Source organism: Calypte anna, chromosome 14 (assembly GCF_003957555.1).
Source record: "Calypte anna isolate BGI_N300 chromosome 14, bCalAnn1_v1.p, whole genome shotgun sequence".
Lineage (NCBI taxonomy): Eukaryota > Metazoa > Chordata > Aves > Apodiformes > Trochilidae > Calypte > Calypte anna.
In genome coordinates this window covers 5993082-6018591 of record NC_044260.1, presented here as the reverse complement: position 1 = coordinate 6018591, position 25510 = coordinate 5993082, and the positions used below count along the sequence as shown (strand labels likewise).

The window sequence follows — 25510 nt, the reverse complement described above, 5'->3', positions numbered from 1 at the left end:
CAGGAGCCCAAAGGTTCACAGGCAAACCAGGAGCAGCATAACAAGCGAAGAAACTCAAAACTCCTTGCTGGTAAACACAAGGCTTTTAAAATACGATAATTTGAATAAGTTCTGTAGTTTATTGCATTTCAAATTAAGTATGATTAGTTTAAAAACAGCCCCCGATGCGTGTTGACTGCACAGACCACCAGAACTGTACACAAAACGTGATGTTGTGTGAATCTCTGGGGTGTACAGCACCAACACAGTATATACAGAAGACTAAAAATTAGCTACCCTTGTTACAGGAAACACCACAGCATTGATCCCTGCAAAAGAAAAAAACCAAAACCGAAGAGAAAAATGATGCAAATGACGTGTTACATGTGACAGTCTCCAGACAGTGACACCCTCACGCCCTGCGCCGTGGTGGCCCCAGCACGGACACCCGTGGGTTTCTCTGACGTTTGCATCGCTTTTTTCCCCGCATGACGGGAATAACGGGTCCTTCTCCTGCTGGCAGGTATCGTACCTGCTGACGCTACCGCCCTGCCTGCTCGGGGCTTTGCTGTGGGGCCGGGACGGCCCCAGGGATCGGCGGACTCACAGCCGGAGCGGTGTCGGCCACCGGGGGTGAAACCGGGCACGGCTCCGCCTGGCCGTAAAGCGCTGCCCGCCGTCGTAAAAGCCTCGCGCGTCCTTAGCAACGCCACCGCACTTCCGTGGTGACGGCGGAGCATGGCGGCGGCCGAGCTGGCGCAGGCCTTGAGCCGTCCCCTCAGGTGTCTGCAGGAGCCCGACTGCAGCCGAGCGGGGCGGCTGCGGGCATTGGAGGCCATCCGGGCTGAGGTGCAGGAGCGGCCGCTTCCGGCTGCCGTGGTGCAGGAGGTTTTCGGGGCGCAGCTGCTGCGGCCGCTGGCTCGCTGCTTGGCGGGGGACGCGGCGGAGCGATGCCGGGAGCTCGCCCTTCAGCTTCTCTGCCACGGGCTCAGCCACGGCGAGCGGCCTGACGAGGCTCTGCCCGTCCTTCTACCGGCCCTGGCCCAGCGCCTCTGCCCGCCGCAGGGCTTTGAGCCCAGTGAGGAGCTGCGCCTCGGCCTCGTCCAGCTCCTGGGCCTCCTCCTGCAGCGCTGCGGGGCCTCCCTCACTCCCTATCTCTCCGATGTTATCCGCATCCTCCAGACCACCCTCCTCGACAAATATGCCGAGGTCAGGCGTGAAAGTTGCAGGTGCGCCGTGGCCTGCACCCAGGCCATGCCAGGTGGGGGTCTGGGGATGGGCAGAGGAGGGGAGAGGTGGGACCCTGTGAGCCTGGGGGGGACAGTGGGAGGACAGTAGCTGAAGCAGAGACCCGTAGGAAGGAGTTTGCGATCAAAAGCAACCAGGGATGGGAAGTTGGACACAGCCTCAGGTGTGCACTTTGCAAGTCTTGGAGGGTCTGTTGGAGAGGAACCTTGTCAGGGAGAGATGCTCCAGCGTGTGGGTAATAGTTTGGTAATAGCATGGGAGGAGGGGGGCAGGGGGTGGTGTTTGTACTGGTGTTCAGCTCTAACATACAGTTCAAAGCTAAAGCTACATAAACACAGTGATGTCATCAGACAGCTGTTCGTGGTGTTAAGAGGAATAGTGTTGGTTGAAATGTGTCACCCGGTTAGAGAAAGGTGTGTTTCAAGTTTCTGTCACTCTGCCTTAACAGAGCACTTCCATATGCAGTCTGAGTCCCTGATAAAGCCCTTGATGCAAACAATTTCACACCAGCACTTCAGAGTTCGTGTTGATGTTATTCAGGCTACTGGAGCAGTGATACAGTTTGGAAATGGAAAGTCTGTGGATGATGTTCTGTCTCATCTGGCACAGAGATTATTTGATGAGATTCCCAAGGTGTGCTTTGCTTTTTTTTTTTTTCCCCTCTGGATTCAGGGAGGGTTTTTTGGTGTTCCAAACTCCTTCTCCCATCCCAAATTTTCAGCTTTCTCATTCATTCAGTTGAGATATGCAAATAAGTCTCATACAGGCTTTGTTAGTTGGAAGCTATTGCTGTAACCAGTGCTGCTGACCTATCCAGCTGCTGTCTGATTCTTCAGGTTGTTAAAGTTTGTATACACCTTTTTATTTTATGGGTGCTTTCAGTTCTATCTAAAATTCGGGTGAGATCTCTCTGGCACTTGATTCTGTGGCCTTTCCAGATTTTTAAAAACATTTGTGGTACTGGTCCCTTCATAAGATGCAACTGAAGCAGTAATTTTAAAACATGCAACTTTATCATAACTAAAATATTTTCATTTTTAAGTGGGTGTATGGATATTAGGCATCCTTTGTAATGAGCAAGGAAAGCTGTCTCCTGGAGACGTGCTTTGGAAAGCTTCAAATATCAAAGAAATGTACATTCTTACATTCTCAGAGAGATATTAATCACAACAACCTCGAGTTTCCTGGGTTAGGTCTGTATCTTGTGTGCTTTTGTGCAGCAAAGAATCTCAGACTAACCCAGAGTGAGAACACAAGAGGGAGCATGGTACCTTCTGTGTGACTCAAGATGCTTGCTGCAAGCAAGGAAATCCTGAGTTCTTGTAATTTCTTCTGAGACTGCTGGTGCACTTTTGTCTGATACACCAAAAGCAAACAGGACTTTTTAATTTTGCTGTTTTTTTCCTGACATATTTAAAGTTGTCCTTGTGAATCCCCGTAGGTGCGGCACGCGGTAACGACTGTCATTGGAGACTGGTTGTTGCACCTACGAGACAGATATTCCTATTTTCACAAGCTGATCCCTTTGTTACTTGGCAGCTTTACTGATGAAATTCCCGAAAATACGTAAGCAGAACATTTTTTTTCTGGTGTTTTTTTCCTTTTTTTCCCCTCAGTAGTTGTACATGAAAATGTTTGTCTGTTCATGGATGTGTTGCTTGGAGGCAACCCCACAATGACAGCATTATCTGCAGTAACTTCTGTTATATTGTACTTTCATCCTGCATTCAAGTAATCATAAGAGAGATGAAGACAGAGAGGTGGAAAGAATTATCCTTAGAAGTGGTGACCTCTGTCCATACAGTACAAAAGAAGGATAAACTCTTAACTTAGTGGACCAAGGTTAGGTGGCAGGAATGCTTCCCATCTTTCTAGCTGAACTTAAATCAGAGTTTCCTGAAGTCCTTTTTTAAAATGCCTTTCTTTTGGGGCCATGATGGTATAAAACTCTTACTTTATGTCTAGGAAACTGGCTTGGACTTACTGGGAAAAGATAGGCTTGCAGTGGGAGAAAGAGAATGAAGAAGATCTGAAAGATAAGATGGATTTTAGTGTTTCACCACCTCATTATCCCAAAGGAGGTAAGTATGAAGTTGAAAGTGGATTTTGCTTCCTGAAAAATTCCTAAGATCTGCAGTGCAGTGAGGACAGCAGAGCAGGATGTGTAATACTCAGTACAAGATGTAATATTAGTTAGCATCTAGGTGTAGTATTTATATTAAAACATATAAAGTATAGCATATATGTGTATAAAATTATTTGTATTTAAAATTGACATTTTAAAAAATATTGGTTCACCAACTTAATTTAGTTTTACCATTAATCCCAAAATGCTCTTTGGAGACTGAGTAAATAGAAATGCCTGTGCTGAACCTGTGAGTTGAGCTCTTGAATTATGAGAAGCAGACACAGCACCTGATGTTCCACAGAATTAGTGTGAAAGAAAAGATTGCAGTGAAATGATTTCAGACTTGTTTGTGGGACACTGAGATGCTAACTAACATCTGTCTGGGAATAAGAACAATACTTTCATTTGTTATAAACAAAAGCCCAAGATATGCAGAGTGTATTTCAGTACTGGATGATTTATAGGTGGCTTTAAAATTATATGTTTGCAGTAGCTTGAAGCTTATTTCCTGTTTCAGGTTCATAAAGTTGACGTTTAAAAATATGCATATGGGTTTTGGTGAGACAGAGGGCTTGAATGGGTCATTTATTGATTTCTATGCTCATATTTAACAGAACAAAAACTCCTTTGGTGTTAAAGAACAGGTTCATGCTTGACTTGTGCCTACCTGACAATCACATCACAGAATACCCAGCAGCAAAATCCTTTCCATGACAGTGGGTTCCGGAGTCCTTTCTCCTTTGAAATTAGACTTTTTTTTTTTTCTTCTTCTTTTAAAGTTGCTTTACTCTGTAATGCTTGAATGAAAGGGGAAGCACTTCATAATGGTGACTGGTTTTGACAGAACTGTTTAGCTTTGAAGACACTCAAGCCAATCTGTTATCCGTTCCAATTGATATTTTTCCTTATTATACGTACATGACCTCGGGGGCTTCTAAATGGTAAAGAATGCTTTTATTTTCACTGGTGATGGCAGAAACATCCTTCTTTTTTTTTTGGTAGTCAGATAATTTTTTAATGCATATAAACTGTCAGAGGGTCTAAGATGCAGTCATTTATTTTGTAGTGACCATTATAATGGTCATGAGAGGCTTTATGTGTTAGTGCTTGAAACAGTTGTTATCATTTATATTGCTAATGCCCTCATCTTGCTCAGTTTTCTTTAATTGTGTTTCAGTTTTCATGTTGTATATGGACTGTTTTTTTAGAATGTCACATCTGTCAGGTACTTCATAAATGATATGAGCTTTCTGAAATACTCATCTTAATAAATGTACCTCACAAATTTGGGCAACACTCCAGCCCTGCAATTAATTTGACTTTCCTGCATCTTACTTGGTAGACTTGACTGTGATATGTGTCCACACTTGAGTCCTAAGTTGAAGATGACTTCAAGATACCATTTCCTGCTGCTTATCTTTCCTTCTAAATTTTGTGTCCTATTAACAGTCAGGCTTCATGTGACAAAAGAGAAGGAAATAGACAGGAAGAGATGATTGTCTGCTTAATCTAACAGATACAAAACTTTGTCAGAGACACTAGGATACTTTAGTTTGAAGTAGTAATTTGTGGTGACTTACCATATATAAATTTTATATATATATATATATATATATGATAAATATATACAAATGGACTATATACAAACGATGTATTGTTATGTCTGTCCTCCCCCATGTTTCACGTCCATATTTGTATTTTTTATAATACTATAATGGTGTTTTTTTAACACTTTGTTGCTCTTGCTTCCAGCTTATTCAGTGCTCTAGAATATCTTCCTATGGCTGTGAATTTATAGCATATTTTAGTTAGCTGTCTTAGTCCAACTGTCAAGCTAATGAAGGTGACACTTGAGCCCCCAGTGCTTTGATCTCAGAATGACAGATATTGCAGGTCAGAGGAAGAGCAGAGTCAGCCCTCATACCTGACAGTCATCCAACCTCCATCCAACATCCTCATACCTGGTGTCATCCAACCAACTGAATTGCTTTCCACTGAGCAGCAGCAGTCATTGCCTTAGGATACAGGTGCAGACAGTTTATAGCAGGGAAGTCTTTGACAGCAGTAGCTACAGGGATAAATGCCTGCATTTGAACATCTGAAATGAAGGAACTACTGATAAAGAATGGTCCAAATTCTTTAAACAAAATCCTGCCTCAGGTTCAATAGAATGCCAGTCCCTATTTGCTGTCTCAAGTTGATTTCTATATTTGACCTTTTGCCATTCACTTTGTCAGTTTTCATAATCCAAAATCCTATACTCCATTGACAAAAGCAGCAGCAATTCATGGTCCTGATGCTTGAATTGTGGGTTTTTTTCCCTACTCCATGTATTTCATAGGTATTTCTATACACCTTTTGTATTCTTCAGGCCATTTGCTTCAGTCTGTTTTCCTTTCAACATTTGTAGTTACAAGGAGCAATGGAGGAAAATATACTGAGACAACTCAGTCATTTCCTTTCCAAACATTTATAGGAGAACTTTGTACCAGGAATGAAAAAATGTGCTCACACATTCAGTATTTTTGACACCTCATGATGAATAAGGTTGTTTGGTTTTTTTTCAAAACAATATGCAAATGTTGGGAGTGGCTGTAATAAACTGGTGGGTTTTAGAGAACAACTTTTTGGATTTTCTCTGTATAAGCACGTACAGCATAAAGAAAAAAATTAATCCATAGAAAAATTTTTAAAAAAAGCTTGTTAGAAAGCACTGTGTCAGCTTTGTGTTAAGCACAGAAGTGGAGGCTTGATAGTTGCTTGTGTTATTGGTCAAGTTGCTTCTGAGTTTCAGTGGTTTATAAATGAACCAAGATGTACATTTGATGATTACCAGGTGGGAGAATAAGCATTTTTGGGGGAAGTTATCTGGAAATTCTCTGTAAATCTGCATGCTCTTTTGAGGTAGGGAATATGTATTTGTAGTATTTTGGGGGTTCATTAAAAAAAAACAACTAACAACAACAAAAAAACGCTTTCCACAAAATCTTTACAAATTAAATTTAATACTACTCCTGTATAATCTTTTCACTTAATTTTGAAGTTTGTTATTTAATATAACAATCAGGGATTGAAGAAGCACATCAGTGAGCCACTTTTTCTGAAAAGGCACTAGCAAAGATCATCTATACAATTGTGATTTTAAAAATAATACCAGTTTTGTTGGCTTGATCTGTTACACAGCATTTGCACAAGTCATAGCACTCTGTCTACTTTTAATTTGCTGGATACACTTTTAACCTTTTCCTTTAGAGAGCCTGATAAGCATTGTCTGGTTTTCTGCTGTTCACATCTCCTGCTTTAGATGTGACTTCTGTCTTTCTTTCCCCCTCCAAATGACATTTAGCTCAGTGAGACCACAACATCTGCATGCAAAGTATTTTCTTTTATCTGTGTGTTTCAGTTTGGTTTTTTTAATGGGATTTGTGTTGCTTTAAAAATTAAAATAACTGTTTTTCAGAAGTAGGTAGTGTCCAATATTTGTTAAGTTCTCTTTCTCTTCCCCTTTTGTAAACCTTTTGAAACACATAATCTAAATCAACATCCAGTAATGACTACAGACATTTTCAGGGAGCTTTTATAATTCTGCAGTATATATTAAAGAATTGCAGCTTGCACAGGTCAATTCCTCAGCAGCACGTGGAATATTTTGTTCCTGAAGCAGGCACCCATAGCTCTTATTTAAGAGCCTTCAAACTTTTCTAAGGGTTAATATGCATTGAATTTTCTTTTTTCTTCTTTTTTTTCTTTTTCTTTTTTAATTTTTCTTTCCTGTTTGCTTTTTCTTAGTGACTCGACCAGGATTAGGTTGTCGGGAACTTGTGTCAAGAAACCTCTCCAAAATTCTCCCAGGTCTCTGTCATGATATAACAGACTGGGTTGAAAGCACCAGAATAAAAGCTTCCCAGCTTCTGTACACATTATTGCTACATGCAGAGGATCACATAACACAACATATGGAGCTACTGCTTAGAACTTTGTACCAAGCATGTGGGGATGAAGAAAAGGATGTGGTTAAAAATGTAAGTTTACTCCATTCAACTATCTACTGTATACTGAATAAATACCCTATCTTTTTTAGTTTTGAGTCAGTCTTATGAGGGTTGACCTTATCTTAGGTCACTGAAAATTGCCCTTGTCTAAGGGATCAAGCTTCAGATTTTTATGCATGTTAAAATTTTTTTAACATTATGCATGAATACTTTGTTAAAATAAATTTATTCTTACATTGCCAACATGAGGACCAATAATAAAGTTATTTTAATACACTTCAGTTGATATGCCAACCCCATGAAACATTGATGATGGAGCACGATATCATGTGGAATATATAGTAATTGAACCTTTTTCACAAAGTAAGAGATTGAAAGTAATGGACAGTTACATTTCAGCAGTGCTTTCACACTAAGCCAGATCTGTAATGTCAGTGTCAAAATATACAGTGCAATAACAAAAAAAATTCCTCTTCCAGTTTTTTTTATTGTTGCTTTTAGTAGACAAGTGGTGGGTGCATTGAAAGCATTCCTCAGAACAACATTTGGAGGCCAAAATGCTAAACCACTAAATCTGCCACATCTGGTTATTCTAAGCTAGAGACTTGGAAGTTGTGCACTTCATTTCTGTGTATTACTTTCTCATGGAAGTTTGATGCTGAGAAGACTGCTCACACACCTTATTATGTGCTTACTGAACACACGTCAAGAAAATTTCATCATGCATGTAATCATTATTGAGCAAGTGGAACAGGCTGAAACTGCTGAAGCATTTGAAATAACACCTGGAATAATAAAAAGCAAAAGCCTGTGATATGCTGAATGGTCTTTGTGTTTTCAGGAAAATTGTTAAGTTATCCCTGTTCTTTTTTCAGTGTGTGAAAGCAGCAGAACTGATTGGAACATTTGTCAGCCCCAAGGTGTCATTGAGATTAATCACATCAGCCTTTGGGAAGACACCTAAGCCATCTTGTGTAATGGTTCTAGCTGCAGTCATTAGAGGTAGCCCAAAAGAAATCCTAAAGCCTCATTTGACTGATCTTGGCAACATGCTGTCAGAAGCTGGAGTTTGTCACCGATCTGAAGAGGTAAGGATAAGTGGAAAATCCACAACAAGCTACAGTTTTATGCCAGTGGTTCTCAAACTTTTTTTCCCCTTGTTCTCCCTGCGTGCTCCCATTCCTATCCCTCTCTTACACACCGACCCCACCCTGTCTCAGGATATACCTGTGAATGTGTGTCTAAGGAAGAACAGGAGCTTCTTTGTCCTCCCTGGGTAATGTGGTCTCCTGCTGTTCCCAAAAACGTGCTAGCAGTTCATCCTCTCAGCAGATGTGGGTTCAAGTTGGAGGCTTGAAACTGCTGTAAAAGGCTTCAGATGGAGGAAGATGAAAAGTCATGGTGGGGTGAGAAGCTGTTTAGGATGTACTAATAGACAACTGCCTTGGCTGATCCAGAGGCAGAATTTAACCCATATTTTGAAATGTGTTATGTTCACAATCCAAACAAGACCATATATGTTGATCCTCAACAGTAAAAAAATTATCAAAAGCTTTTCACAGTCCATTGTAATTGGCATGTCAGATTTCCCAAGAATGTTTCCCTCTAATACCATCTTCTTTGTTGATATTTTTGTTTTCCATTTAAAAAGGAGGTGCCAGTACTCTTATGTGTACATTAAGGGACATGTGTGTAAAGTTTTGGGCCTGGTTGCTTCTTTAAGTTTGAATCTAGGAGGAAGACCTGAATAAAATTTACTCCCAAGTGTACCCTTAACTGATGGCTGAGCCTGAGTGCCATTTTCATTTTAACATTTGAAGAATATTCCTTAATTGCTATATAAGGAGATGAAAGAATCTCTTCAATGTGGAAGGGAGTTTTTTAACTTCTAGGATTTTTTTTTCCCCTGAACTGCTGGAATGTGGATAACTCAGAGATGCACAGAAGAATCCCTACAACTGCCTCCACAAATGAAATGCCAGCTTTTAGTTCACCAAAGGTTTGTTAGGCCTCTGATGTTAAGTTCTTAAGACCAAAAAAGGGCCAGTTCTCTGTCTTAAGAAAGCTCTGACTTTGTGTTCCCTTTAAAACAGTTATTCATGTGTGTGGACTGAATTTAGTGCAATTGTCTTTTTGAGCCAATGTTATATGTTTGAAGTTCTGCCCTCATTAGGTGTCTTCCCTAATGGAATACATACCAGTGATGCAGGAATTAGCCTTAATCTCCATGAAGGTTGTGATGATTGGGAAGTCATGTAACTGGAAGCACTATAACTTGATTGTTCAAACAACAATTCCCTGAAGTGTATCTGCAAAAATGCTATAAGGTCTTAAGCTTAACACGGAATTCCATTTGTCATTAGATACAGTAGACACATTCTTCTGCAGATAAAGGCATTTGGTGGAATTGTTCTAGTCTTTGGTCTTGGAAAACAATCTTTTCCTATTTTAGACAGTGAATGCTGCATAGACAGTGTTTAGCTAAGGATTAACCATGTCCATGAGATTAATAACATTTATAGCTAACCTTTTCCTGGACTAGATTTATTTTTTGGAAGTGAATGAGTTACAGTAGCCTCTTCTGTTCATAGAATGTATTCTGACAGTTTAGTGGAATATCCAGTGTACTTTATCATAGGTTATTGCAAACTGACTGACAACAATATTGACTTCAACTGGGATAACATGAATTATATTGCAACAAATGAGATAAATTGGCAGAGATAAAAGCAGATGCTCAGGTTTCCTTGGTTTATGTGTTTAACTATTACAGTTCTGGTCAAACATGGAATAATTTTGAAAGAGTTATAACAAATATGTTGTTAATTAATGAATTGCACTTCAGAATTTAAGAAGTATTATTGGTAAGCATTCCAAAATACTTTGATGTTTTTATTCACAGTGAAACAATGTGTGATTAAAAGCAGGGTCATTTATTTTATTAACAGAACAAGGTAAATACAAACAGTGTTAAAGGAGGATTATATTGTAAACTATAGGAAGTAGAATGTAGATAATAAAAAGAACTAACATGAAATTATGAATGTTACCAGTTTAGGGGATTACAGAGTGCTCAGATATTATTATGATTTCCTGTACCTCCCCCCTTAAAGAAAATGTTATATTTTCTAACAAAACATAATAAAATTGTTTTTATTTAAAAATAGGTAATTTATATGGAGCAGTTGCTTTGTTGTGTACAAGCATTGGTTGAAGTGTGCCAGGAAGACTGCAGAGAAATTAGCTTGCAGCTAATGAAAATTTTGGTGACCATAATGGCAACACCATGTTCTGAGCACCTTAAAGAAAAGGTAAAATATGAGCTTGTTTCATTTTGTTGTGTTTCTGATTCTTACTCTTAATTAGATACTTTGTCTAAACAGAACCAAAATTATTTGTCTGGCTTTTAGGTTTAGACCACAGAAATGCTTCACTAAAAGCTCATCCACAAAGACTGGTAGAGTTTGAAACGATTTGGTGTTGCATGACCTTGACTGTCCCCTCTGTCTGTCTCTTCATCTTTTTCCATAGCTGAAATTACTTCAGGTTTAGTCTGTTTAAAACAGATAAAGGCTGCTTCTTCAGAGGAATAAATCATGAAGATCTTGTTTATAAGAGCTAAAAATTGTACAAGACTATTAATTTTGTTTGGGGAGTGCTTATTTTTCATCTGAATTTGTGTGTGTATATCAATCTGTTCCAAAAATTCCATAGATATATAATAGTTAAACTTTTAGACATACATGCAGCTCTAAATAAATCAGATTCTCCTTGTTAGAATGAAAGAAGTAAAAGGAAATAGTTGGATTCTGTGTTTAGTCATAAAACTGTTCTGCAAAGATCTACCCCTAAGGCACAGTTCTGGTAGTTAGTCAGTGTTTAGAAATCACTGTGAAGGCTGAAAGATCCATGAATGTTTTAATTTGTCAGTCACAATATTGGTACTTCTGCTTTGCCAGATCACAGTTCATAGCTGTCAGCTGCTGCCTCTATTTCCAGGCAACAGTTTGAAGATCACAATTTAGTGTTGAATCCTGCAAATCCACAAGGCTGTTATTAAGTTTAGCAGGAACAGAGCCTGGGGACTTGTAGGTTATTTCTTTTAGGGATCTGGAAGACAGAGCAGTGCTAGGGTTAGGGTGGGAGTAAAGTTGAGGTTGAAGTGTTGGGCAGCAGTGGTGCCAGGAGAGCTGAAAGTTGCATCTAGCAAATGCTGTAAGACCAGAATGTACAAGGATGTTTCTAAGGCAAATATTAGCTCCTGTGTGTGATCTGCAGAAATCTGGTTAATATCTGAGTATGGCTGACAGAACAGGGAAAAGATATCACTCAGGTAAGAAATTTAGGAGCTGGCTTCATTGCTGCATCTTGTAAAGCTTGTTCACTGGTTTGTTGGCTGTGCCAGTGCAGAGTAATGGCTTGTGGGTAGTCCAGGGTTTTGTGCCCCTCACTATACAAACTGTGTATGGTTAATACTAGAATTAAGTTTGAAGATGGTTTTTACAATTTGGGACAGCAAAGACTGGAGAATTACATTTCTTCACAACTTTAGTTGAAGGCTCATAGATTTAGAAGTGCTGGTTGTGAGAAGGGCCCTAAAACTCAGTTTTATTTTGTGGCCAAGAACACCCAGTATGGGTCTGTAGGCTAGAGTTACAACTAGATTAATTTAAGTGTCTTTAGATTAGGTTTCAGAACAGATGGCTTGTAGAACATTGCTGCAGCATGGGAGGCTCACAGTTGGATGAGAGCAGCCATTGGCCTACAGCATTTTCCTTGGGTGGATATTAATCATTGAGCCATGGTAAAGCTTTGGAACAGGAGGTGTTCAAAAGTTTATGCTCATTGCTGATTCTGCAAAGCCATTTGCGTGGTGTTGGTGCCAGCTGAACTGTTGAGGCTTAGTTTTTTAGGTGGATATAAGTGACTGGATTGTTATTAATGTTAGGGGTACACAAGTGGCTGTAGAGACAAGATGAACCAGGTGCCTCGAATTGCCAGTGAGTGGGTGTGAGTCCACCTGTGCCTGATTAGGACAGGCCCCTATTGGGCATGCGCAAGACCAGGGGGCCAATAAAGGTGGGACACACACCCACAGAGCAGACCTCAGCTCACTCTGGTGCGAGGCATGGAGAGGCCAGCAGCTCGTTGAGCCTCTGGAGCAAGAGAGGCTCTTCCCGCTACACTTCTACCCTGGAAGCGCTGTGTGGTGGCTGGAGTCCTGGAAGAGACCAGCAGCTCGTCGAGCTTCAGGAGCAAGAATGGCTCTTCCCGCTACAAGTGGCCAGGAAAAAACCACCAGTTTGTTTTCTGACTATTACAAGAAATTTGCCTATAGATCAAGAGCACTACTAGCCTTAAAAAAGTGGTAATTTCATAATAATTTTCTTTTATCTTTAGGCAAAGATTTTACAATCACCAACCTCTTTACTTCCCCACCAGAACAAAAGTTTAAATGTTGTAGGAATGCTTTAAAATCAAGGACATCTGTAGATGCCCTGATGAGCTTTTTTCACTCAAAATTCTCTCACCCCCTTATTTCTTTCTCCTTCATTCTTTCCCAAGCTAAATATGAAATAAATCAGCAAACCATCTTCATGTAGTACAAGTGTGATCTATCCAAATTGTGTTTTTCAAACATGTGCCATAAGTGCAGTGGCTATTCTGCTTCCTTTTGTCTTGCTCCCAGGCATGGGATTCCAAAGGCCTGTGTAGCATCAGTATTTATGGCCCTGTAGCTGACAGGCTGCCTCTGAGGAGGCACAGGTTTAGAAAACTATTCCAAAAGAAGTAAAGTAGAACAAAGTTTGAAACAAATATTGAGAACACTTTGCAGGTCAAAGAGGTATGGCATGAAGAGCACATGGAGTGTGAGAGTGGGATTTTTTGGGAGGATGTTTTGTGATTTGTTTTTTTGTTAAACAGTGTGTCTTAGTAAGATAGATAGATCTGGTCTGTTTACCCTTACAGTGGTGTATAAAGTCAGCAATGTCCATTTAAAGCCTTACAAATTCATAGTCTTCCAAAGAAAGCAGTTTCATGGAGATAAAGTCTGATTTTCATATACAGAAAAGTTAATCTCCCAAGATTATTAAAGGTTTAAGATGTTTCTGCAGTTACAGATAATTTTTAAAGTTGACACTACTTGGATAGCAATCCTTTTTCTCATTAGGCTTTCTTTCAACCAGGCAGATAGAAAATCTGGCAACAAGATTACATAATTGCAATATTTCAAGTTGTCACAAAAGCAAGTGTGGCTCCATTTTTTTTTCCTTAGTTATTAACAATCCTAGAACTTAAAGTGAGCTGTACAACTTGCAGAAGGCAAGAAGTCCTTATTAAAACAGCTTAAGACCACACAAAACAAATATATCACCTCTATCTTTACAAGTAGAAGTTTGTTGTTTGGAAAAGAAGTCTGCGTTCAGGGTCAAAAATGTTTTTTACTATAAACACAAATTATGCAACAAATTGCATTATAGAACTTTACTTGAGGCTCTGGGATAAGGGAACAGAAGATCACAGAGATATTGGAGACCACAAGTGATGTGACCTGATTGTGAGTGTTGCTCATCCTCCTACTTGTTTGACTTTTGGCCCCTTTGCTTTGTGTTTATCAGTGTTTCTGGTTGCTTAGGGCTAAGGGAAAAGATGAAGACCACCAACTGAGCACTTCAGTACTGTGATGAGTTTACAGCCCCAAATAGACTGAGGCCATATCAGCTGTTAGAGTGTGTTAAGCTTGTATTGAGCTTGTCAGTGATTTAAGGTGACCCAAAAGATAAGATTGTTGTTTCATTATCAGGAGCCTGTGCCATCTTGGCTCTTTTTTTGACACACGTTGATTGTGAGCATCAAAATAATGTATCATTAAACTTGTCAGCTTTCCCATATAGGAAAGAAAATCACCCTTTCCATTTTTTTTTTAACTGTGAGGTAATTTTTAATGAGAAGATGCCCATCAGTCTAGTGGCATATTTAATGTATTTGTTCATTTTTTTTCAAAAAAGACTCTTTGACTCTTGAAACTATTTAAGAAGTTTCTTTTAAATCACCCTTGTAGAATGTATTACTTTGTATCTCTTTTGTTCAATAGAAAAATAACCATTCAGATTATGACAAGATTAATAATAGGAAACAGTTTCTTTCTTGACACATTCTGTCATGTAAAATGTTCCAATCAATTACAGATAAATTAATGTTTTGCATCTAATTTATTCAATGTTGTGTTTATTTGGTGGAATGCTTCTAGAAGGGAGAAATTTATTGTGCTGGAGGCAGGCAAACTTGCTTGAAGAGTAACCTTTGTCCTTGGCAAATCCTGATTTTATTTATTTGTTGGTTGGTTTGTTTATTTCCTAGAAATCTCATTTATTTTCTTCACATCTGGTACTTCCATAGTAACATCTTTGTCTGGCAGTTCTGTACAATTCTGAAGGCCCTACATGTGTTTCAGCTAACTTGTGCGGTTGAGCTTCTAAATATTACCAAGATGACTACGATTTATAGTTCTGCTGAACCACTTAGAGTCAAGCGTTGTCATTCACAGTGCTGCCCTACATCTGTCCCTGCTAGAAGAGGCCATGCTGGTGACAGGTTATTTCTCAGGATGGGTTCTAGCAGTGTCTTGCTCCCCATTCTTGACTTGCTGTCCACTGAAATCACTGTGATTACAGATGCTGCTTTCAGCATGGCTTTAATCTCTTCCTTTAAAAAGTTATGTTACCTCTGGTAGGAGCCTTCAGGAATTGTAAAGGCAAGTTTTCCTTTGCTTTGAAATACGTCTGCTACAAGTAATTAAGAAAATCTGTATGGACCTTTGCCAGCCATGAACATGTCTGGAATTAATTTAGCAGTTATTTATACATGTTTTATTTGCTTGTTTCATCGAGTAGTCTAAATGTAAATATTTCAGATGTGACAGTGAACTTTGGTGCTTCTAAGGAGCAGAAGTAGAGAATTTCAAAATGAACCTGTCCAACTACTGCAAAGAGAGAGCATTTTACATAATTAAAATTGAGGGGGGAAAAAAGGAAAGGGGAGAGGGAAAATATCCTTGCTGAGCTACAACAGAGATGGTGTTTGGATGTTGCCATTGCCTGCTAGAATGAATTATGAGAAATTCCCCCTATGTTAATGTTCTAATGCATTCTTAAGTTAAGGAGGAAAATCTTTAGTAAGAGCTTTTAAATGATGTGGTTAATTTTTTGGTAGGTTTTCACATTGATTGGAGTTTCATTTCACTGTTATGTTCTGTATGATGTCAGTTTGAAATCAGGACAAATGACTTTTATTTAAAGGTAATAGATGTAGTGTAGGCAGACATAAACCATCAGTCTTGACTGTCCTAGTAAAAACTATGGGAATCTTTTTGTATCCCTTCCTGTTTTACAGTGTAATTATGAGTTTTAAAAGTTGAGAGGTTTTTTGGCTTGGTTTTGTTTTTTAACATATTTTCAGCTAAAGTATCCTGTTTCTGTTTTTACAGGTAGAAGAAGCAATGTCTTCATTAGCTGAAGTGCAGCAATTGGAAAGCTTTCTTTGTCTCTACAAACAGCATATACTTGAGCTTATGGAATGGGTTTCAGTATCCTGTGACTGTTGGACATCCCATTCTCCAGAAATATTGCAGTTTGATGTCATTGCAGTTCATTCAGGTACAACTTATTTAGTAGTTCTGAAAAATACAATCTCCACAGCCTCCAAACACCCTGTGTTTGGTAATGAGCAGTGTAACTTCACAAGAATATGATGGAAAGCAAACCCCAAAATGCTGAAGCAGCTCAAATTCCAAAAACTCCTTGGCTGCAAGGAGCATGCTAAAAGGACATATGTAAAAGTACACTTCTGGGGACAGGAAAAAGGGAAGGATTATAGGGAGACAAAGAGATGTACTTTATGTACCCAACACACTATTATTTCTATCTATTCACTAAACTTATAAAAGATACTGTCTTTCTGTGCAAACATTTCCCCACTTCCATTCTTCCACACATTGCTGTGAATAGATTACTGAAAGTTTGGCATGTGGTTCATCTCACTTCAGATCTGCACAGTGAACATTCCTCTGATGCAGACGATTGCATCTACAGGCAGAGGATGCAGTGACAGGCAGTTCTTGTCACCTGGACACCCATTTTGTGATAAATAAAATGGAAAGTCCTGTTTCTTTGGGTTTTTTGTTTCTGTTAGTTAAAAAGGGGATGCAGACTGCTACTTCAGTTACAGGTGAAGTACTATTGCTGTTTCATATAGATAATGTGGTCAGGTATGTTTTAAGGGACTGTATCTTCTGCATTTAATCCTCAAATCTCAAAAAAAGCCTCAACAAACCTTTTGAAGAACCCACTTGCAGGTTTGTGCAGCAACCACCATAAGTACTTTTTCTTTTTTTCTTCAGTGGAAAGAACAAAAACTTTTAATGCAAGATCTGAGAGGCCAACTTTTCTGTATGCTTGTGCTCCCATTTCCATGACTGAGGGACTTCTAGACAGTTGTCTCTGTTTTCCTTAATGCTAAATAAATCATCAAATGTCTGGGCAAACATTTTGGCTTGCACCCAGCACTGGTAATATGCTATTGTCTGTGTTTTCTGTCTGAAACAGCAGCTCCTAGAGCTATTTTTTTTCCCTTTCTTTTCATTCCCACACATAATGTTGTTTTAATCAGTTGGATCAGGTTTACTAATTTAAAATTTCTCAGTTTTTACTGGTTTTTTGGAAGAAATGCTTAAGCTGAAATTAGCAATGTAGTTTATTTTGTTTATCTTCCATCTGTTGAATTTGCTCTTATCAGTTTGATACAATAGTAGTATCTTTTAAACGTCTTAGAACTCACATGAAGCAATTTATTTTGCATAAATGCTGTGAAAATAAAGACCTATTTGTTGGCACAGGAGTTTAACCAACTGCAGTTCAACACCCTGCATTGCTTCAGTCTAGGCAGTGAAGATTCAGAGGGGGTTTATTATTATTTTAAACATTAAATTTCCAGATATTATTAAATTATATTGAACTTGTTTTGGAATCCTGAATATTTCGATCTGTCCATTCCATGTGGGAGGAATATTCTTGTCATCAGAAGTGCCAGTGTTGTGTCTCCTTCTGGGAGGATTTTCTGAGTGGAGTTGAATGGAATGTGCATCACAATGCTGCAAAGCTGAAGAAGTTCCTAGAGGAAAGGAGCTCTCTGCAAACATAAAGCAGAAAGAACATTCCACAGCCAGAAGCTTGCAGAACAAAGCATGTGTATAGTCTAAATGTATCCTTCTTCTTTAAAACCATGCAGATGTTAATCATTATCTAGGAGAAAGGCATGAACTTCTTTCTCTTTTGGGAAAATAATGTATTCAAATGTCTTCAAACAGCTTAAGGTTTTTTATTTGTTTATTTATTGTTTACTGATGAAAACAATTTATCATAGAATGTGAAAATTATAGCAAACTAGAGAATTAATTTGGAATATATTTTTATTTCAAGTAGTTTCTGAAATTCATCATCTTTTAGATTCTCTTATAAAATGCAAATAAGGAGTATTTAGACATGAAGAAAGAGTACTGCTGCAATAATTCTGCTACCCAAGTTTTGAGGCTGACCCTTTCAAACATTGCCCTTTCCTGTGCCCCTGGGAGTCTTGAACTTTTTTCTTTGAATGCTGCACTCAGAGAAACTTGAAAAAAGCATAGTTAATGCTGCTGTTTGGAGGGGTGTCATGGTCATACCAAATTTTAACTTGAGTAAAACCAAAATTTTGTGCTTAGCCTCAAGCTTTCAGAGCTACATAGTAAACAGCATTCATCACCCTCAAATGCATTAGTCCACCCAAAATGTCATCTTGTGCTGCTGGTCCTAACAACTAGCAGATGGCATTGCTGGTCTGTGCTACACAATACAATGAAGTGCTAAATAAAATGTGGGGTAAAGCAATCTTTAGGGAGCACTGTGCTGCTGTGGCTGCCACTGGGTAGCAGAGCCCATGGAGGGAGAGCTTGGATACTTGTACACTGCCTAAAATGATGTAACGTGGATACATCAACAGCTGCCATGCAAAAGTGGGAAGTTAAGTGCTGTTTTCATACCAAGTATATTACAAATTTTAATGCACTTATTATGCATCTAAATAGAACTTACTAGTAGCCCCAAATAAGTCCTATGTGTTTCTTTTCTAGGTCCTGTCATAGGTGAAGCTCTAAATAACTTTATTCTCATTCTTGAGACATGTCTTCAGCCCAACAAAGATCCCCAGATGCGGCTAAAACTTTTCACTGTTTTATCAGAGTTGCTCCAGAAAGCAAATGAAACCATCAATTCTCAGGGGTAAGTAGAGTTCTAATTTCACACAGCTATCTGAACACTACAATGGCATTAAAAAGTAATGGCCATGGTAGTTATTTAAGCCCTGTAATTGTGTCCATGTTAGCATGTCTGGAAGAAGAAAGATTTTCCCACCATCTTCTACAGCATATTTTTCTTGCTGTATTTTTTAACAATGCTTGGAAGTTTGGAATGCAACTGTTGAAAAAAAAAGCCAACAAAAAAAAGTAAATTGAACTTCCTCCACTGCAGTCTTCCTACCTGTGCCACTGTGGAAGATTAAATTGGATGTGATGCAGATCTGGATAGTTTTAAAAAAATAAAGTGCTGCAGTAGAGAAGAATAATGTTTGAAAGCTAATATGGGGACTCTTAGGAAAGAAATATGGGGCAAGGGGTAATTGTTTTTCAGTTGTGTTTATTTTCTGCCAGACGAGTCCTAAATCCATAAACTTTGCCTGTAGTCCTTGGAAGGAAACAATAAAACACCCAAAAAATGTGCCTTTAAAAAATGGTACAGCATGGTGTTTAAAAACAAAATCAGTTACAACAGTAAGATCTGAAAATGGAAAGAGGGAAAATGTAATTGCATTAGCAACTGCAAAAAATACATCTTAATGGTAATGAGAGAGAGTGCAGTGAAGTAGCAATAGATTTTGGTTGCACAATTGCATTCAGTTCTGGCAGTAATTTATTTAGCTTCTTAAAAATATTCTAACAGTTTAGATAGGAAGCCTTTCAGTTATTGTGCTAAACACAATTGTGTGGTCATCTAATTTTGTTTGAGTCTGATGTGATTGAGTCAGATAATTGTCAGATATGGCTTTACTGACTATTTCAAGGCATTAGAACAAATGCTCTCACAAATAGCATAGCATTATGGTTAACATAATGCTGATGGAATTTATGTTTTGGCAGATTGGGTTTATTTTTCAGTTTAACAGAAAGCTTTATTAAAACCAGAAGCAGCTACTGATCAGATAGCATAGTAGCACAGATAGCAGAAACCTTTTTTTTTTTTTTAGCTTTGGAGCTAAAAGGAAATGTGGAGTCATGATGATCATTAGTTATATTTTTTTTCCTGGAAACTTTTAAAATAGAAAATGACTAATTCTCAGAGAGGTGTTTAAAATAATAAAGATTTCTGGAAAATTTGGCTTTGTTTAATGGGACATCAAATTTCTTGTTATTCCTGAATCTTAAGTGCCATCTGCTGGACAGGGAGCAAGAACAGATCTCTGACTTTCTCATACCCCAAGTGCTCCCTCAGCCAAGGGGTGAGGCAGCAGCCACCTGTGTCTCTTTTCATCATACTGAAGATGGAGATCTTCAGCTCTGTGTGTGTGTGTGTGTGTGCACTACCTCCTTGAGACCTGGCAGGCTAACCAAATTTTATCAGATGACTTTAGTGGGTAAACACTAGTTACAGGAGAGTAGATACAATTGCATTTCTTATTACATTGGTACCATATTATTATGGAAGATATTACTGCTGGATTTTCATTGCTGAATGACTTTGTTTTGCTGTTGTGGGGGTTGTTGTAAAAGTACTTACTAATAATTGTTTGCTGCTAACACCTACCCATCATGTTCCTCCTGTGGCTTGTCATATCATGGCATATAAGTAGGAGCCGCTTATTAATCCTGGAAATGCAGGATTCTTAGAAAAGTCAGCATCAGCTTCTTGCCTTTCTGCCAAGCACCACGGTGGTGGGGGTGCTGGTTTGCACTCAGGTGGCTGCAGTCCAGGCCTGGGGGAAGTTTGAACAGAGTGAGACACAAATAAAGGTAGATTTAACCTGGTTTTTGCTGCTTTTTTAAGGCAGAGACACAGTGAATAACCTGAACAGCCTGGCATTCTCTTGTCGCAGCCAGGCATTGTCTCTTTGGTGCAGCAAAGTCTTTTTTAACTTGTATGTAAGATCAGTATCTTTTTCTCTTAACTTAAATTATTTAAGCTGAAATCCAATGAGTGTGAGGGAATATTGCCTATTGCAAGTGCCAGCTCTCACAGTGCCTTTAACATTGTGCTAATCCATTCAATGGAGAAGGACAGAGAAGCATCAGCAAAAAAATGCCATGGATTTGTGGGTTTTGTAATAAAAACAAACTAGTTTTGGGACTGGTACCATAATAAAATCCTAGAGACTTCTCAGTCTTGATGGAGACAAGTTTCTGAGCCAAGGGAAAGCTGAAGTGTTCTGTGTAGGTTCCCTGCACTATCAGTAGTTCAGGTCTCATCAATAGCATTCATGCTTTTCACATTACAAATACTTTTCAGTGGACAAAGGGCCTTACAAACATTAATGAATCCTCACAGCCTACATACAGGGTGTTATCTCCTCCTCACAGATGGAGAAAATGAGACAGAGAGAAGGTAAATAGTTTACCAAGATAACACAATGAGTCATGGGCATCGTCTGAAGTGGGGGGGAAGTCTAGGCTCCTCTTTCCATGAATGCTAGGTATTTGTTTAAATATTCTCTAGAAAAATTAAGTTATGAAAAGCTTATCACAGACATTCTAACCACGTTGGCTTATAAGATTTTATTTATTTTTTTACAGCCTTTTTTTTTCCTTTTCTGCCTATGCTCTTACAAGAGAAAATTCTCCTTTACATCATGTCAGTCTCTTTACCACTTTCTCATGAACCTTTATTTTGCTTTCTTATTTTTGGCTTCAGGCTGTTCCCTAGCTACCTTGAGACTGTGATAAAAGACATCCTGGCTCCTAATCTGCAGTGGCATGCTGGAAGAACTGCAGCTGCCATCCGTACTACAGCTGTGTCCTGCCTTTGGGCTCTAACTCACTGTGAAATGCTTTCACCAGAAGAGGTAAATTCTCTCTTTCTCATCAAACATACTTAGGCAGGAAGACAAAATAAATGCAAGGGGGGGAAAAAGACTAAATACTTATTTCAACTAATATTTTCTGACAGACATAGAGTTTTCATAATAAAATTCATTCGTTGTAATTGAGTAGTAATAATTCAAATGGTCAGGAGTGGTGGGGGGAGATGTACCTGAGGTCAGCAGTATTGTGAGCTGTAGAACTCACCATCATCAAATTTTGTAGATCTGTAGCACAAAATACACTGTTAGCACAACAACTTGAGTGCTTGACATTATTGGACTCCTACCCAGTGCCTGTGCAGCAGCACTGGAGCTAGCCAGGACATGCTTTTGTGTCATGTGTCAAAGACAAGCTGTCTGGTTGCCTTGGAGCCCACAGGTCCATTTAGGGAAAAAAATAATAAATAAATAAAATCTAAGATATCCTTGGAAAGGGCAGGAGGGCTTGAGATGGAACTTGAAGGGTATATGTAGAAACTGAAGTAAAGAGCTATCAAGGAGTACATTTAAAGAAATGCTGCCCACCATAGGGATTAAGGTTTAATTGAATCTGGGGGGCCTTTTGAAGCTTTTTTGCTAACAAATAGCATTTGGAAATGATGCAAGTATATTACATTTATGGGATTTTTGAAGAAATAAATGGAGTTTTAATGTTATTAAATGTTCATAGTCTTTATAGTCTTTATACCAGACCTTAATTGAACAAAGTACTTAAACATCTATAACTGGTTGAGTTCACATATATGAAAATGTTTATATCAGAGACTACTGGTCTAATTAAACATTTTTTCTGATTCAATTCCTTAATGCCTTTTTTTTCACTAATGTAAATGAAATTTACAAATTAAAGTCAAAGTATGAAACTCATTAAATAATTGGTACAATAGTCTCCTTACAAGCTTCCTTTCAGAATAAGAGCACCACCTACTGGTACACACACATAAACCTCATCTCCCAGACCTAATGGTAACTGATGTAAAACATAAGCATACTGTTTGAGTGACTGAAAAGATGTTGTTCTTCTATGTTCTTCCTCTAACTGTAGATGTTAAAAGTCAAAGATGGCCTAATGCCCCAAATTATTGCTGCTTTAGATGAAGACTCTAAAATTGCTCGACTGCTGGCTTGTCGTGTTATTGGTGATCTTGTGAAAGTCTGTGGGAAGCACTTTGATGAAGATAATTTTACCAAAACTTACACAGGTAAGTGGAAAAGTTTTTGGTGTTGTGTTGTTTTTTTAATTTGGAAGAATTACAGTTGCTTTTTTACGTGTAGTGGCAGAGTTACCTTAACTTCTAAGGCTGAAAATGCTGGAGCAGTAGGCTGGTGCTCTGTATAGTTATAGGATAAATTGCAAATTTTCCACCTTACCTGCAGATTCTTGCAATGAAAGCACTAATACAGACTAGGGGATGACAAAAGCTGCTGCATGTCACTATGGCAGCTGGCTTTAATCACACATAAAGAGCAAAAAACCTTTAAACAGTTTTAGAGATCCAAACCAGGGAAGATTTTAGGTAGGTTTGATTTCTCAGCCATTCTTATTTCACTCCCATACACACATTCGAATGCTATTTCTGTCTTTTTCATCTGCTGTTTTAACTATTTGGGTAGTTCTCCCCCCAGAGTAATTCCAGAGATATGAAGGAAATGGAAACAGGAAAGTGCTGCACAATTTCTTACCATATAGCAGCACTTCTCTGTATGAGAAGCACTTCAGTGTCTTAGTCCTGCAGAGACTGAGATGTGGCCCTAAACTGAAATAGGTGAAGTGTGTGAAGTCTACACACACGTTTTAGGAAATCAAGATATTAAATACTTGAGCAGATGTTATTGAGCGTGATTCTAACAGCATTTGCTTCTTGCAAGGCCTTTCTTTCTGCAGGAGCTCTGAAACTGCAGCAGTTCATTTCACTGGGGTGTTGTGTGGCAGACAAGTTCATGGCCTTTGGAAATGCCCTGGCTCCTGGTTGAGGAGAGCTGAGCAGTATTCCCACCGTAGTTATGCATTAGGCCACTAGATGGAACCTCTCTCAGTGTTATGATCTTGGCAGGGCTTGACAGTATTTCATCTGCATTGCTTCCTAGTTTAGACTGCATGAAATAATGTTCTAACTATAGTGAAAGCAGAACAGCAGTGCATTATATAAATGGCAGTCACATTGTTCTCCTTGCTGTTTCAGAGTGCCAAGAGCAAACCATTTCATTGTACCATAAATAGACTTGGAATAGGTACTGGTTTGTGGGGGTTTTTTTATTGTTTTTTGTAAAAAAAAAGGAAAGAGGAAGAAGAAAGCCCTGATCTAGAGTGCTGTTATGTCAAATGGAACTGTTAACTGTAATGTTTCTTAGGATGATGTTTAAATGCTGAACAGTAAATCAGGAGAAGTGCAGTCTATGCTGTTTGAAAGGATTTTAGTTCTCAGAGGTATATGCAAATAAATCAGACTTTCCTAAATCTTAACTTTTTAATGAATGATACATTTGCTTACATGGCACAGTAGGAATCTTACAAACATTTTTTTATTGGAGAAATATATGATTGGGCAATTGTCAAAGTACATCTTTGCATCTTGCATATTCCCATAGGCTGCAATGCATTCACTGAAACAGCAATATCTGATAGAAATACTGTGCTTTATAGAGCAGAAAAATACTTCTGTACCTCTGGAATGCATTATTGCCATTCATAGTACCTTTTTACAAAGAGTGCTAGAGAATGTTTTACTAATGTAAAAAATTTGTACAGTTCTTTTAATGGTTTTGACAATGTAACAATCCAATAACGAGGCACTGTATGCTTTTAGGAACAATGTACTGTGTGTATTCACAATGTTCAAAAGACAGAAATATGTCATAAATGTAATGTCAGTAGTGGCAAATCTATTTGTTTTTTCAAATGGAAAGGATAATCTTGGTGTTCACAGTGCTTTTTGGTTCTGTCTGTGCTCCTTTTCAGAAGTTTTAAAGCGTTTGGATGATGCTTCTTGTGATGTTCGACTGGCAGCTGCTCACACCTTAACTGATTGGTTCCAATGCTTAAAGAACAGCTCTGTGAAACCTGCAATGGAAAGTCACATTCAGTATCTCTACCAAGAACTGTTGATATATCTTGATGACCCAGATCAAAATAGCCAAAATGCAGTCCTAGGTAAGGCTGTCAGTCATACACATTTTTAAAAATGCTTTCAAAGTCACATTTTCAAGCCTTACATGAAAGGAACTCATAAAACTAGGGGCTACTCCTAAGAGGCTGGAAGCTTTCCTTTGAGTTTCAGCATGAGTTCAGACCTTTCATCTGTATGCAGAATGTTTTATCTAGCATTCACCAGGGAGGGAATATCAGGGCATCTTTGGCAGCAGAAGACTTTATGGATGGCAAAGAGGTTATGGAGAATAGACACTATTGCAGGATGTGACCATATTCCAACTTGCTTCATGGCTTTTTGGAGCTCATTAGTGTCTCAGTCTCCGTTCAGCCACATAAATGTCAAAACACAGACCTCAGCAAATGAGGGAGGAATCAGGTTGTCGTGACTGAGCAAGCAGCTTCCAGGTTAGGTTTCAACTTTGAGGAACTCGGACTGAGAAATGCAGAGCAGCTCGTAATTTAAAAAACATATTTTTGTTTTACAGAAGTTCTGAAAGAAGGAAGTGCTTTGAATCCAGAGCTGCTCGTGAGACAAATTGAAGGGGTTGTACATAAGCATCGAACTCCAGTCTATTGTAACCAACTACTGCAACACATTCAGTCAGCCAGAGAATCAGCTTCCTGAATCAGTGCTGGAAGTGTCTGTAGTGAACTGTGTGTGAAATCTGTATCATCTGCATTACTTCCATATTTTCATTTGCTTAAGAAAGGCTGGGCAATAAATAAATTGTTTTTTCTCTGTAAGTTTGCTGTTAGCTCATTTAAAAGTCAAATTGACACCATTCCGTGTTCTGTGCCATTTGAACAGTTCTTTGTATTTTACTAGCAATAAAACAGTGTTTTGATCCA

The 25510-nt window shown here is 38.7% G+C and overlaps 1 protein-coding gene across 3 annotated transcripts; it reads left to right on the top strand.

Annotated features, from left to right (window-relative positions):
- Positions 1-714: 714 nt before the first annotated feature.
- DNAAF5 (dynein axonemal assembly factor 5) lies at positions 715-25510 on the top strand. Of its 3 annotated transcripts, none has more exons than XM_030460099.1 (13): positions 715-1240; positions 1676-1860; positions 2669-2793; positions 3193-3308; positions 7145-7377; positions 8223-8435; positions 10515-10658; positions 15836-16004; positions 18515-18662; positions 21342-21492; positions 22556-22712; positions 24470-24661; positions 25147-25510. In XM_030460099.1, the coding sequence occupies exons 1-13, from the start codon at positions 718-720 to the stop codon at positions 25284-25286; spliced, it is 2496 nt and encodes an 831-aa protein (XP_030315959.1). In that variant the 5' UTR covers positions 715-717; the 3' UTR covers positions 25287-25510. The 3 variants fall into 3 exon arrangements, with proteins under 3 accessions (XP_030315959.1, XP_030315960.1, XP_030315962.1); XM_030460102.1 differs by having other exon boundaries at positions 1131-1208; XM_030460100.1 differs by lacking the exon at positions 10515-10658.

What these genes read in the sequence shown, in the direction of transcription:
- DNAAF5 (XM_030460099.1), top strand. Translation starts at nt 718, where the DNA reads ATGGCGGCGGCCGAGCTGGCGCAGGCCTTGAGCCGTCCCCTCAGGTGT. An exon ending in TTTGTCACCGATCTGAAGAG is followed by an intron (nt 8,436 to 10,514) that starts GTAAGGATAAGT and finishes ATTTAAAAATAG; the next exon opens with GTAATTTATATGGAGCAGTT. An exon ending in TAGCCAAAATGCAGTCCTAG is followed by an intron (nt 24,662 to 25,146) that starts GTAAGGCTGTCA and finishes TTTGTTTTACAG; the next exon opens with AAGTTCTGAAAGAAGGAAGT.